The 14,308-nt window shown below is 32.1% G+C and overlaps 1 protein-coding gene across 2 annotated transcripts in view; it reads left to right on the top strand.

Annotated features, from left to right (window-relative positions):
• LOC126880409 (endoplasmic reticulum metallopeptidase 1-like) overlaps nucleotides 1-14,308 on the top strand; it is a 100,533-nt gene that overhangs the window by 71,243 nt on the left and 14,982 nt on the right. For both annotated transcript variants that reach the window (XM_050644251.1, XM_050644252.1), the window contains 4 exons: nucleotides 8,107-8,291; nucleotides 10,221-10,373; nucleotides 10,700-10,905; nucleotides 13,868-13,986. In XM_050644251.1, the coding sequence (XP_050500208.1) occupies nucleotides 8,107-8,291; nucleotides 10,221-10,373; nucleotides 10,700-10,905; nucleotides 13,868-13,986 (663 nt within the window). The remainder of the gene's footprint in view (nucleotides 1-8,106; nucleotides 8,292-10,220; nucleotides 10,374-10,699; nucleotides 10,906-13,867; nucleotides 13,987-14,308) is intronic.

Below are 14,308 nucleotides of genomic sequence, written 5' to 3'. Positions count from 1 at the left end.
AAAAATCGTCATTTTGAAGGTTGTTCAATATTCCAAAAAACTGAATATTATAATTTTATGTCAACTATTTAGCTTTTGAATGGAGTGCAAAAAATCGAAAAAATCGCGATTCTTGCACTAAATTGTTAATAATTAAAAAACGGACGCGAACTCTAGGCAAGAAACAGGTAGGTTTTCTTCCTATAGGTCTAGAATAACTAAAAAAGTAGTCAGCTACCTGGATCTTTGAGTGTCCCGAGAGAATCCTTATTACTCTGGACTAAAACTGTTACCAAACATCGAAACTTATATCGAAGTATAGTCCATTGAAATGTTACATTTTTTAGGCCATACCTTGCATTTGTTAGAGGAGTCAATTTTATTTTTTTAATGTGTAGGGAGGATCAATAGAAGCTTAAGTTCAAGTTTTTGGGGTCACCACCTTTGTCCCCCGGCCGCCATCTTGGAAAAGGGGTGCAAAGGGGTTGCGCGCTATATCTCGTAAACTACCAACCCTACGGAAAATCGAATAAAACATAAAATGTAGGTAGCAAATTAAATTTTCTACAATTTTGTTTCTATTACTTTTTATCGTCAAGTGACCAACAAAAAAGATAAACAAAAATAACTAAAAATTTTTTAACAAGTTTCCTTTTGGAGTTTGTAACTTTTTTTCAGTTCATTTTACAATAGAATAACATCATAGCAATTTTGTAGAGGGATTTTCAGCGAACAATTTCCACTATAAAGGTGTTAAATTCTATTTATTTATCTAGGTTTTACAGCGCTCCAAACTTGACCAGATTCTCGAATTCTCATAGGGATACAATAAAAACAAAACGTTAGGCTTACTTTTCTATGATAATATTTTTTTATTCATACAATTTATTATGATTTTAACATTCCAATGCTATTATTAATCTATTTTCGACCTTTCTTCCCACTATAAAACTTAGAATCCTAAGCATATATAGAAAAGGCCCAAGAAGTTGTTTGAGGACTAATTCGCCGGTCCAGAGGAATAATGACGCAACCGCAAAATGCAAAATTCTCCAGAAGAGCAAAAAAAAACGATTTTAAATATTTAAAATAGGGATTAAATGAAGAGTAATCGTCTAGGAGCATTGGTATGGCGTTTGTTTTTTGACAAGATGGCTTTAATTTTCATCGATATTGGTTCAAATTTCATTATCTTAATTTAATCGCCCCATTTTCAACCATATCTACAGTTGCGTCATTATGCACCTGAAACAAGGTTTAACATAGCGCGTATTTCAGTAACGATGCAACTACCCTATAGTGGCTCAGCACATTTTTACAGTTTTTTTTTATTTTATTTGGGATACAGACAGGACAAACCCATAAAAGTATCCACTACAGAATTTCAGATACATTTACAATTTTACAAACTGATATATAACTACAAACTAAAAGTAAAAATATTCATTGAAGTAAGAACATAAATACAGAAAATGATATAATATGTATGAACAAAAGAGAAGAAAAAAAAATGAGAAAATAAGCGATAACAAGACTGAATACACCAAAAGACTAAGTTTCAAGAAAGTGATTCTTCAGTAGTTTTTTAATCATATCCGCTTTATGAAAGAAGATATCAATATCCACAACGCTAGACAATTTATTATAAGTATTTGTCATTCTATGAGCAGGTGAATTTAAAAAGTAATTTGTGCATGCTTGGTCCGTAACAAAAGTATAATTATTTCTAGTAGTGTGGCTTGGAGTACGAATTTTCAGGAAATTTATAAGGTCAATACAATCTACATTATTATTTAGGACCTTGTGAACAAATAAGACATCCACAATTTGTCTACTATGCTCAAGAGAAATTATTTTTAAATTAGAGCGAATGCGTTGTCTATCACTATCAGGATAAAATTTCCTTTTACAATAGGAAATAAACTTATTTTGAATGGATTCTACTTTAGAGATATATACCGAATAACGCGGATTCCAAATAATAAAACCAAACATTAAAATACTATTGACATATGCTATATATAACGTTCTAATGGTAAAAGGGCTTTGTAACTCAAAACAAGTTCTATATATGAAGCCCAACTGCTTACTGGCTTTTCTAGTAATATTAGAGATATGTTGATCAAAGAGTAGCTTACGGTCCAAAAGTATATTAAGATCCTTAACGCTTTCTACTGCATGCAATACACAGTTAGAAATTTCATATGTGTTATTATTAGTTTAAGTCAGGGCTGCTGCGAGAAAAATGTATATAATTACATTTTGAAACATTTAAAAACAGGTTATTTCTTACACAATAATCAAATAAATTGTTTAAGTCTTCTTGTAATTGAATTATATCATTAGGACATGAAATACAGTGATATATCTTTAAATCGTCGGCATACATAATAAATTTATCAAATTTAAAACAGGCAGAAATATCATTAACATATAAATTAAAAAGTAAAGGACCTAAATGGGACCCCTGAGGCACTCCTGACGTAGTGATCACAGCATTGGATTTAAAAGCTCCTAAAGTTACTTGTTGTGATCTATTTCTGACGTATGAGTCAAACCATCTTAATAAATTACCATGTATACCGATTTCAGATAGTTTCAAAACAAGAATCGAATGATCGATTTTATCGAAAGCTTTACTGACATCAGTATAAACTGAATCAAAGCTTTTTCTCTCATTTAGACTTTGAAGTATGTATTCAATGTATAAGAATAAGTTTGTATCGACTGAACGTTTTTTCATAAAGCCATGTTGTTCAATATTAAGTAGGTTTTTTACGTCATAATAAAGAAAATCAGAAATTATACTTTCAAATACGAGTACCTTACTAAAAATATTTAACTTAGAAATAGGTCTGTAATTTTCAACTTTGCTTTTATTTCCGGATTTATGAATTGGAATAATAAAAGCATTCTTCCATTTATCAGAAAATTGACCGGCATTAAGTGATTTATTAAACAACAGAAATAAAGGTTCTGTTAGAGATTGTTTACAGTTTTTGCTTACAGCTTTATGAGGTAAATTTTCAAGTTTATTTTCAATAATTTCGCGAGTAATAGTATATATACAGATATTTAAAGGCGTGTTAGTGTAAATATTACCAAAATTGCTAACATTACTAGGTACAAAAACAGAAGCAAAGTAATCAGAGAATACGTTACAAATTTTCTGTACGTCAGTAGTAGAGCCCTGAGCAGTAAGCAAACTGTTTGGAAAACTATTGGAATTTCTCTTATTTTTTACAAATTGCCAGAAGTATTTAGGATTTTCAGTAATATTGGTTTCAACGTTAGTTAAATATTTTTTATAATCTTCATTTATTAAGAATTTAGATCTGCCCCGTAAAATTTTGAAGGTTAAATAATCTAAATTATTGTTGTATTTTTTCCATCGACTATGAAATTTAAGCTTTTCTTTAATAACTTTTATTGTAGAAGTAGAGAACCAAAGAGGGTATCTTTTATAGTAATTAGGATATGTAGGTACATGCAAATCAATGATTTTATCAATAATATTATAAAACAAATTTACAGCTTCATTTATATCATTTAACTTAAATTTAGTTTTCCAAACAACTGCATATAAAAGACGGTTAATTTCATTAAAATTCGAGAGTTTAAAATTTCTTCGAGATTGGTTTAAAACCCTAGTGCAAATATTAAAAGGAATATCTACATCAAACTCTAAAGTATTGTGATATTTATCCTCGGGAACTAGTGGATTCGTAGACAAACATACATTTTTTATCAAAAAACTATTGTTAAATATAAGATCTAAAGTATTACCTGATTTATTGACATTTGGGTTGTACTGAACCATACCAACCAAAGACATGGTGTCAACTAATAAGCTTGATCTAGGATCATTATAATTACTTGGTTTGCAGTGGTCATTCCCATATAGTAACCATTTAATTTCAGTTCGGTCTTTTTGTATCATCTTTACATAGTATTTTAGAAGTTAATTGCGCAATAAACAGGAATTGACAAAACTTGCAGTTATGTCATTTTTCTTCCGTACCGGACTGAATATCTGGCTGCTATTACTTTTATTACTATAATTTATCCTAGGTGGCACAGCAGTCGGTCCTCCTCTACTTAATTTATTCTTACAGTTGTGCTATCTATTTGGCCACGTGCAGTCGTATTAAAAATTGTGAAAAGCATTTTGAGTTTTATAGATAATACTATTGAGAGTCTTGTGGGTAAAATTTATATTTTTGTGATTAGATAAGCATTTTGTGTTTTTTCTAAGAGCGTATCATGAGTGGTGAATATTTTATTTGTAAGAAACCTCCAGGGAAAATTATTTGTCAGTGGGAAAGTCGAGCCATCTTTACTCACTGTTGTCGGCGAACGTTTTTCGTCTCTTTATATGGCGGAAATAAAGACGATTCTCTGGAAACCCTGAGATACAAACGATTCGCTAAAACAGTGACAAAAAATGCATTTAATCTCTTCTCACTTCCTCCAACACAAGATGCAGCCCGTTTCCACAGACTCTGTATGTGATCCAGAAAATTGGGGCTGGAAAAAGCATGGAAAATTTTGGATACTAATCCAAACTTCCAAGCCTCCAGTACCCCCAAGCTTATGAAATTCATCTTTAGCAGATGCAATGGAAACTGGAAGTGCATGTGGTTGCGGAAAAGCAGAGCTCAAATGTTCAGCAGTGTGCCTCTATTGTGGTGGTGAAAGTTGCAGCAAAATCGTGGACATATCAACATTAATTATTGAAGAAAATGAATTGGTAGATGAATTACCGACAATGACGCCAACTCTAACTCTCATTATACCACAAAAATTCACCTCAGATTCTGATTCAGATCTTGACTCGCAGTCTGGACCGTCGAAAAAAATGAAATAATAATAACTATGATAGGTATTTTTCAACATATAATAATAAATAATATTTTGTCTAGAAATTGTCCGTGCCTCCAGACTCTACCTCATAGGTGGCCGGGAAAAGGGTCAAAAATAGCTTAATAATAGCATAGGAATGTTAAAATCATAATAAATAAATATATGGATAGAAAAGTAAGCCCAAGGTTTTGTTTTTATTGTATTCCTATGAGAAATCGAGAATCTGGTCAAGTTTGGAGCGCTGTAAAACCTAGATAAATAAATAAAATTAAACAACTTTATAGTGGAAATTGTTCGTTGCAAAATCCTCTATAAAATCGCTATTATGTTATTTTATTGTAAAATGAACAGAAAAAAAGTTTTAACCTCCAAAAGGAAACTTATTACAATTTTTTTCTTATTTTTGTTTTCACTTTTTTGTTGGTCATTTGACGATAAAAAGTAATGGATATAAAATTGTAGAAAATTTAATTTACTACGTTTTATGTGTAATTGAATTTTCTGTATGGTTGCTAGTTTGCGAGATACAGCACGAAAGCCCTTTGCACCCCTTTTTCCAAGATGGCGGCCGGGGGACAAGGGACAAAAACTTGAACTTAACTTCTACTGAACCCCAGTACACATTAAAAAAATAAAATTGACCCCTTTAAGAAATGCAACCCTAAATGTAACATTTCAATGGACTAGTAGCAGTTAGAGAAGATAAAAATGAACTGCCTGTCCTTACAAGTTTAATGAACACCTACCCGGGATTTGAGCATCTAACGGATGAAGACATCCTAAGAGGATGCTGAGGAGCTGAGGAGAAAACCACGAAAGTGATGAAGAACAGTAGCTTGTACCTGGTGGACAAGTGACTCACAAAGCGGCCTTGTGTCACCTGAATGAACTTCTAGAATACCTAGAGGACCAGGACGATGCACGATGCGCTACTCGCTGAAAAACTAATGCTGCATAAAATGCAATGTAGAATAAAGAAACACGTTTTCCACTCAAAGAAGCATAAACAAGTGACAGACTACTTTTAAAAAGTATAAAAGCATTGTTTATATAGGGAGATAGTTGGTCAGCCAAATAGGAAAATTTGTTTGATTCAAGTTGAGACAGTCACCAGATGTCCCCATAATTTCTGTCAGGGTCGCAACGTCAAAATGCAGACACCAAGTTGGATACGATCCTATTCATAACACCCCAACTCGCATACGTATTAAGGAAAATAAATATATATGGAAGAATATATTTAGAAATTGAATTAATGATGTCATGCTACTATACATTATACAGGGTGTAACAAAAATACAGGTCATAAATTAAATCACATATTCAGGGACCAAAAATAGTTCGATTGAACCTAACTTACCTTAGTCCAAATGAGCATACGAAAAAAGTTACAGCCCTTTTAAGTTACAAAATAAAAATCGGTTTTTTTTCGATATATCGAAAAATATTACAGATTTTTTAATGAAAATTGACACTTGGCATTCTTATGGCAGGAACATTTTAAAAATAAATTATAGTTAAATTTGTGCACCCCATAAAAATTTTATGGGGTTTTGTTCCCTTAAACCCCCCCAAACTTTTTTGTACGTTCCAATTAAATTATTATTGTGGTACTATTAGTTAAACACAATGTTTTTAAAACTTTTTTGCCTCTTAGTACTTTTTGGAAAAGCTAGTTTTTATCGAGATATTTTGAATATTTGTCAAATCCACCACATATTTGTATACTGTTACGTACGATTGTAGAGACCTGGTAATATATGAAATTTTTTTTTATAAATTACAGTTTGAGGTATATTTTGAACCATATTAGAAAAGAAGCCACATCTCGATAAAAGGTGCCTCATCGGAAAAATACTAAGAGGCAAAAATTTTTTTTAAATATCCTATTTAACTAATGGTACCGCAATAATAGTTTAATTGGAACGTACACAAACATTTGGGGGGTTTAAAGGCACAGAACCCCCATAAAATTTTTACGTAAACATATTAAAAAAGAAGCCGCATCTCGGTTAAAACTGGTTTATCGAAAAAATATTAAGAGACAAAAAAGTTTTAAAAACATTGTGTTTAACTAAGGGTACCACAATAATAATTTAATTGGAACGTACAAAAAAGTTTGGGGGGGTTTAAGGGAACAAAACCCCCATAAAATTTTTATGGGATGCACAAATTTAACTATAATTTATTTTTAAAATGTTCCTGCCATAAGAATGCCACGTGTCCATTTTTATTAAAAAATCTCTAATAGTTTTCGATATATCGGAAAAAATCGATTTTTATCGTGTAACTTCAAAGGGCTGTAACTTTTTTTGTGTGCATATTTGTACTAAGGTAAGTTAGGTTCAATCGAACTATTTTTGGTCCCAGAATATGTGATTTAATTTATGACCTGTATTTTTGTTACACCCTGTATATATAATAGTATGACATCATTAATTCAATTTCTAAATATATTCTTCCATATATATGCATTTTTCTTAATATATATGCGAGTTGGGGTGTTATGAATAGGATCGTATCCAACTTAGTGTCTATGCATTTTGACGTTGCGACCCTGACAGAAATTGTGGGGACATCTGGTGACTGTCTCAATTTGAATCAAACAAATTTTCCTATTGGGCTGACCAACTATCCCTATATAACCAATGATAAAAGTGTACCTTTTCATTTTTTGCATCTATGTACAGTCGGAAAGAAACAAACGTTTGTTATTTATAGAAAAAGACAGCAAATACAAAATAAGGTAAAACTTTAAATTGCCAGATGACTCTAGTCACCTAATCCATACACGTCAGTTGCAATGTGGGGGTAAGCTTTCATGGTTGGTCACTTCGAGTATGGAGCAGCAGGCCTACGTCTCTCCGATGAGACTCCAATAAGAGTCGAAAATCGTCGATTCAGAGTGCTGGACTGCGCTCCGTATTCTAAGTGAAAAATAAGATTGTTTTGCCTTCGCATTGCAACTGAATAAAAATGGTATACATTTACAAAATAAGTCATTGATGTGATCGTTCATGGGTATTCTTTCATTTTTCCGACTGTATTTGACTTCAAAGTTAAGGCTTAAAGTTAAGTTAAAGTTTATTCGCGATTTTCGTTATCCTCTACAGCCGTGCCACTCAACCCCACGGATAAACGGGAGTTGACTGTACCTAAAAATTTCTTTATTGATGTCCAGTCCTCAATTTATTATCGATTTCCATTTATTTTTAGAAAATAATCAAACTAATTTATATTTATGTCTAAAAATCTTGTTTTTAGTGAGAATCTGGCAAATCATTTACTTGATTTGTTTAATCATTCCTACATGTTACGTCATGTATGAATTATTCGCAACCTATTACATGTTTATTCCTTTAACTGGTCGTATTGGATCTGATAAAAATCCAGACCTAATCATAGGATCCATGACAGTTTTGGGTACATTATTGATAACAAGCTCCTATGTAAGTATGACAGTATATTTTTTATACGAGAACCATTCTAAACATTCGTAAAATAAAAAAAAGACATGACAAATGTAATCGTGAGAGTCGTAGGGCTCTCTCCTGCAACAGAGTTTAGAAACACACTCGTAATAAAGCAGTTGGCATGTAAACATGTGTTTCAAGTAAGGCGTTTTTGTTTAAGTATTTTTGGTGTTTAGTTTGAAAAGTTCAGTGTTAAATTTGTACTAGTCTATTGAGAAAAGTGCGCTGAATACGCTCATATAATTATTATGAAAACTAAATATCTTTTCAAGCTGGAAAAATTTCAAAGGAAAGTATAAAATAAAATCTACTAAAATCTAAAATAATTAAGTGGATATAAAATATTGAATGGGTTGCATATGTGAGTTCATATTAAATGAAATAAAGAAACACAGTCTTACTCACAATCATTTAATAATACTTCGACGACCGGTTTCGATCTCTAGACTATTCAGATCATCTTCAGGTCGGCGTTACAAGTAGTTAAATGATGCCGTTACAAGGGATGCTTTGTAAGTTCATCGATAATAAGTTTAAACGTCCAGCTTATGCTAATAGGATAGCTAGGTGAGGGACTGGGCAAGCGGACATGCTTCGTAGGTCAAAACACGATCCTGAAGGCAGATGTGTGTTGTGAAACAGAGACAGATGTATTAGTTATGAGAAAGACAACGTTTTGGGTGGGAATGTTCATAAATGCAGCTAAGGTGTAAATAGACTTATTGTAAACACTTGTACGTTTGTGAAGGTCTTTGCTCTTAGTTGTTTTGAGCTATGGGCAAAGGTCGAAGTAAGGAAAATGACAAATAGGAATAAATATTCAAGTTTGGTGTATCCAAGTATTCAACACTTGGAAATCTATGAAATGTAGAGGATTATAAGAAAATTAAGTAGATAAAAAAGATTGTCAAATTAAAAATTGGTTGAAAAACTGTAGAATATTAAAGGTGATTTGAGAAAGGAAGGGGTTTGTTTGAGCTATTGTATGATAGTGTATGTTCAGAAAGAAAAATTGAATAAATAATTACAGGGTGTAGGCACTTACATTGAGAAATTATTAAAATAAATAAATAAATTAACACAGAACACATAGGATTTTTATAACTACACAGACAAAACAACAAGTGGTTTAAATTTGGATGGGAAGTAGCACTACATTTTTTAATATTTCGTAATATGTAATTATAAATTAATCTAAGCATCTACACGATAATTGTGAAAGTATCCGAAGTAAGAAATTAATATTTCATTAATATAACGTTAAAATGATTAGCAAAATCTTAAAAAAATCGATTACAATTTAATTACTTTTTTGCGTTGTAAATATTAAGCGATAACACTTAAAAAATAAATTTAAAAATTGCCGGTGAAAGTAATCCGCTAGGAGCGACACCAGCGAAGTTCAGAGCGTATAGGTCCAGTCCCCGATTACTTATTTAATTACATAACAGCAGTCAGATTTGACAAGTTGGTCAAAGTAAATTTTTAACGATGACACGTCAATTAAGTAAGTGTGATAAAAGGAGAATAATTTCTAAAATAGAAGATGGTTGGTCTGTCCGACAACTGGCTTAAGAGTTCGATAATATTTTCGTTGAACTAGCAACGATGCCCTAGAAATTAGAATGACACATTTGACAAGACCAACTTACATAACTTAAAAAACACGATTTTCGGTTATAAGAGTTGTACCAGTTTTTTATGACGCGAACTGTACATCTCTTTGTAAAGACAACGAAGTCGATATAACTAAGTCGATATAACTAAGTAACAAGATATTTACTCAATACGCGCACTACAAATTATTCCTCTGAGCTAGTGATAGTAATTACGTGTCTACTATGTTGTGACTGATTGCCTGTTTATCTATTTAAAAACTAGCTGTTTTTAATGTTTTTATTTTAGGTTGCACTTTCTAATGTTCTGAGACAAGGCAAATATTACTTCATATGTTTATGGTTAGTATTTTTGGCAAGCTTAGTGATTGTTTTTACTCCTTGGGGTTTTCCATATAGCGGAGACTGGTCGAATCCTACTCCACAGCGATTTTGGATGACGGTGAGTGTATATTTATATCGATTGTTTAGTAGCAATACTATACCCTATTCCACGAATATACAACCCTCTTGAATTATCTCGACAAGGAATATTTTGCTGTATAAAATAAGAAGAATGAAAGTAAATTGAAAATTACATTGCTGTTTATTGGAATAATTATTAGAGCCATTTACTTTCGTACTTTCTATGTTGTACACTAAAATATTCGTTGTCGCGATAATACAAGAGAGTCGTGGAATGACCCATACAATCCTTTATCTGATAACAAAATATGAACTTATATAAAAAATATATATTCAATCAGTTGTTAGTCTTCATTTTTTTAGCATGCTCAAAGAGTATTTTACAACGAGACTGGAAACTTAGTAAAGACTGAAGGTGGAATATTCATGTTAAATATGGACAGAAATTCACCAAATAGCGTTAAAAGTTACGTAAAAGACTTATCCAAAGCCAAACCTCTAAAAGAAGACTGTGATAGATATATACTCTGTGGTTTGCCATTATCTCATGTCAAAATGACTCAAATTATGTAAGTATAAGTATTTAGGATAATAATTTTTAAATAAATACTTTTTGAAAATAAAAATGAAAGATAGCTTATATTTCAATTCGTTTCAAAGGTTACCACCACCCTCTTAAGTACGTTTGACCCTCTTTAGGGATCATCAGAGAGGCTCTATGGTCTAATATGAACCGAAAAGAAAATAAGCTGCCTCCCAATGCCGTATTATTTGTATAATTCGCTTACAGACGCTGTAGCGACATCTATTAGTTATTCTTCTTCAAGTGCCATCTCCACGACGGAGGTCGGCAATTATTATGGCTATTCGGAGTTTAGAGACGGCTGCTCTGACAAGTTCATTTGATGTACATCCGTACCATTCTCTGAGGTTGCGCAGCCATGATATTCTACGTCTCCTTATGCTTCTTTTTCCTTGGATCTTTCCCTGCATAATGAGTTGGAGCAAATTGTATCTCTCTCCACAAATAATATGTCCGAGATAATCCAATTTTTTGGTTTTAATTGTATTTAAGACTAGGTGCGATTTCTCCATTGGTTCACTTGTGCAGTGAACACCCAATAAAAGTTAATTAAAGTACAGCTTTTTTAAATCTCATAAATATTAAAATATCATTAAAATATTTTTTTAATCTCATAGAATCATTAAAATATAACTTTATTTATTAATCATATTTATTTGCTCTACGCCGCTGGATGCACGTGACAAGTGCAGATACTTCTTATGCTCTGGTGCAGAATTCAAATTGAACCAGCCGGTATTAACCTACCCCTGTAGTTAGAAAGAGAAATCTTAAAATCGGTGAAAAAGCATTTCGCCTATCTAAAACAGTGAGGATTTGTGCAGTGCACCCAGAGACCAGTGGAGCGTTTCGGTTCAAAGTTTGGAATTTTCTCTTGTGGGTTCTAGTTAAATACGGTTAAATCTTAATTACAATATTAATAGTTTTATGATGGAGCCTTATTCAGTGGATTTTATAAAAGAAAACGCAAATAGTTTAGAAAGTAGACTTCTTATAAAAAGAATGATCCACCTCGGTCGGAGATAAACTTGGTACAAGAATGTGCTAGAAAAAACAAAAAGCTTAAACGTTGCTTTAAAGTTGAACAATATAAAAATACCTCGTGGTTGTGCGGGTCTGATACACTACATTCTTTGTTTTGTTTTTCATGTTTAATATTTTCGAAAAATGAAACTATTTCTTCAGAGTGGAAAAAACGGGCGTTCGGGATTTATCTCACTTATCAACAAAAATTAAAAAACACGGACCTTCCCAAATTCATTTAAAAAATGAATTGCAACTCTCAGATATTGGCAATATTGATGTTCGCCAATTATTAGATTTTGGGTATTGGGACCGTGCAAGTTCGGCAAAGCGACCCCTATTTCTACGCTCTGTACTTTTATTCGCACTTTTAATTATATTGGCCAATTATATTAGTCCTGGTTACTGGATAATTGTCAAGGCCATAGTCCAAAGAAATAATAAGAAAAAATAAGATGCAGGTTATGTTATGCAAACGTAAACAATTGTATGTAGTAAATAAAATTAGTTATTAAAATGCAGTACTGCAAGCAAAATACAATTAATTAAATTTACCTTTATATAATAATTGCATATCATATCGATATTGTGGAGCAATATATAATTTTTCTGCTTCAATGACAGAAGGTATAAAATATACGTCAATTTGACAATTTCAATTGACAATATGAATTATTTAAGATAGTTGCAATATTTCTCCGCGACTTGCGCACGGTCGTTTCTCGTTTCCCTTCCAAGTACTTGCACACCGCGAATAGGAAATCAATTAAAGACTTTAACGACCAAGTTAAAAAAATCGTTACATTTTATCCCGTCTTATCGATTGTGTAAAATTTTGTAATTAATCATAATTAAGAGTTGGCGCAGTGATACGAAATGACCGTTAAATTGAGACGAATCTATTCATGTAAGTTTTATTGAATTTGAGTGACATTATATATTCCATAAGATGTGTGCGGTGTCCTTTAGACAAAAAAGGGCGAGGCCCCAAACATTTTTCGCCTGTGCTGCAATTGCCCGCGGCTTTTATTCATCGTTTCTATAATTACATTCCTTAATTGAACACCCATTTTAAATTACCACGAGCCGCCACTGTTTAAGACTTCCATTTCTTTATTCATCTTTCTCAGAACCTCTTTGTTTGTAACGTGTTCTGTCCATGATATTTTCAGAATTCTTCTATACAACCACAATTCGAATGATTCCTGGTTTTTTCATTGATGCTGCATTCAAGGCCATTCCATTCCGTAAAACAAAGTCGAGAAAACGTAGCACCTAGCCAACCTTACTAGTTATTAGTAGATGTCGCTACAGTGTCTTGTATAATTTGGCATTGGGAGACAGCTTACTTACTTGTCAGCCTCTCTGAAGATCCCTAAAGAGGGTGAAACGTACATAAGAGGATGCTGGTCACCTCTGAAATGAATTGAAATGTAAGCTGTCTTTCATTTTATTATCTATTAGTTTTAATCCTATCTGAGTACAGGGAACCAAGATTCGTTGGAATTTTTACCCAGATGAATAGACAGGTAGTGGAGTGCAATTTTAGATTCCCCTAATCTTCTTCTAATTCATCGTTCGTTTGCTTTGCAAGTTTTTAGGAAGCGCGAATTCGGGTTGTTTACCAGTAGAAGTCTTTAGTTCTTCGGGTCTAAAACTTCGAACTATTTTAAATACTTTTTGGTTGAAAATAAGGTTTTCAACTTTCCTTAATGTCTCATTGAACCAGATCACATTGGATCCGCTTATCTTTGCTAACTGAAAAATTATTTTAGTAGAATTTTGATGCTGTAATAATTAATTTAACAATTATTCTTTGTACAACCGAATTTTAGTCATATCAATATCTTTAAATTGTTGTATCTAAATTTGAATTATATTTATTTCTAAAACGAGTATATAATTCATTTGATTTTAATTTTTAGGGAATATAGTAGCTGGATTCCTGCCAATCAGCCAAAACTACCATTCGCCTCTAAATTTGTTGTGAATTTAAAAAAACAGTTGTCACCTACAGTAGTAAGATATAACGTCAGTATGACAGGTAGGTGTATAATAAGATAACTTTAATGCGAAGGCGGTCCAATAAGTACGTACAGTTCGTCTAATTTACTTACGGTGCACGTCATTATCTATGTCAGAGATCTAAGTTGACATTGTTGCCAAACTTGGATTATACAACAAAACACATTAATATTCAATGTAAATAAATAAAAACATTAGAAATAGAAAACAAGAATTAAGTTATATTCTTACCTTACAGTAAATAATAAAAGCAATAAATATAATAAAAAAATACTTAGAGTAAAGAGTAAAAACAAATCTAGAGTGTCAATACCGCAACTGTCAAATAAATGTTACCAATT

The sequence above is a fragment of the Diabrotica virgifera genome, chromosome 2 (assembly GCF_917563875.1).
Source record: "Diabrotica virgifera virgifera chromosome 2, PGI_DIABVI_V3a".
Taxonomy (NCBI): domain Eukaryota; kingdom Metazoa; phylum Arthropoda; class Insecta; order Coleoptera; family Chrysomelidae; genus Diabrotica; species Diabrotica virgifera.
Note: the sequence above shows the minus strand (reverse complement) of the source record. Positions and strands in the feature narration are given on the sequence as shown.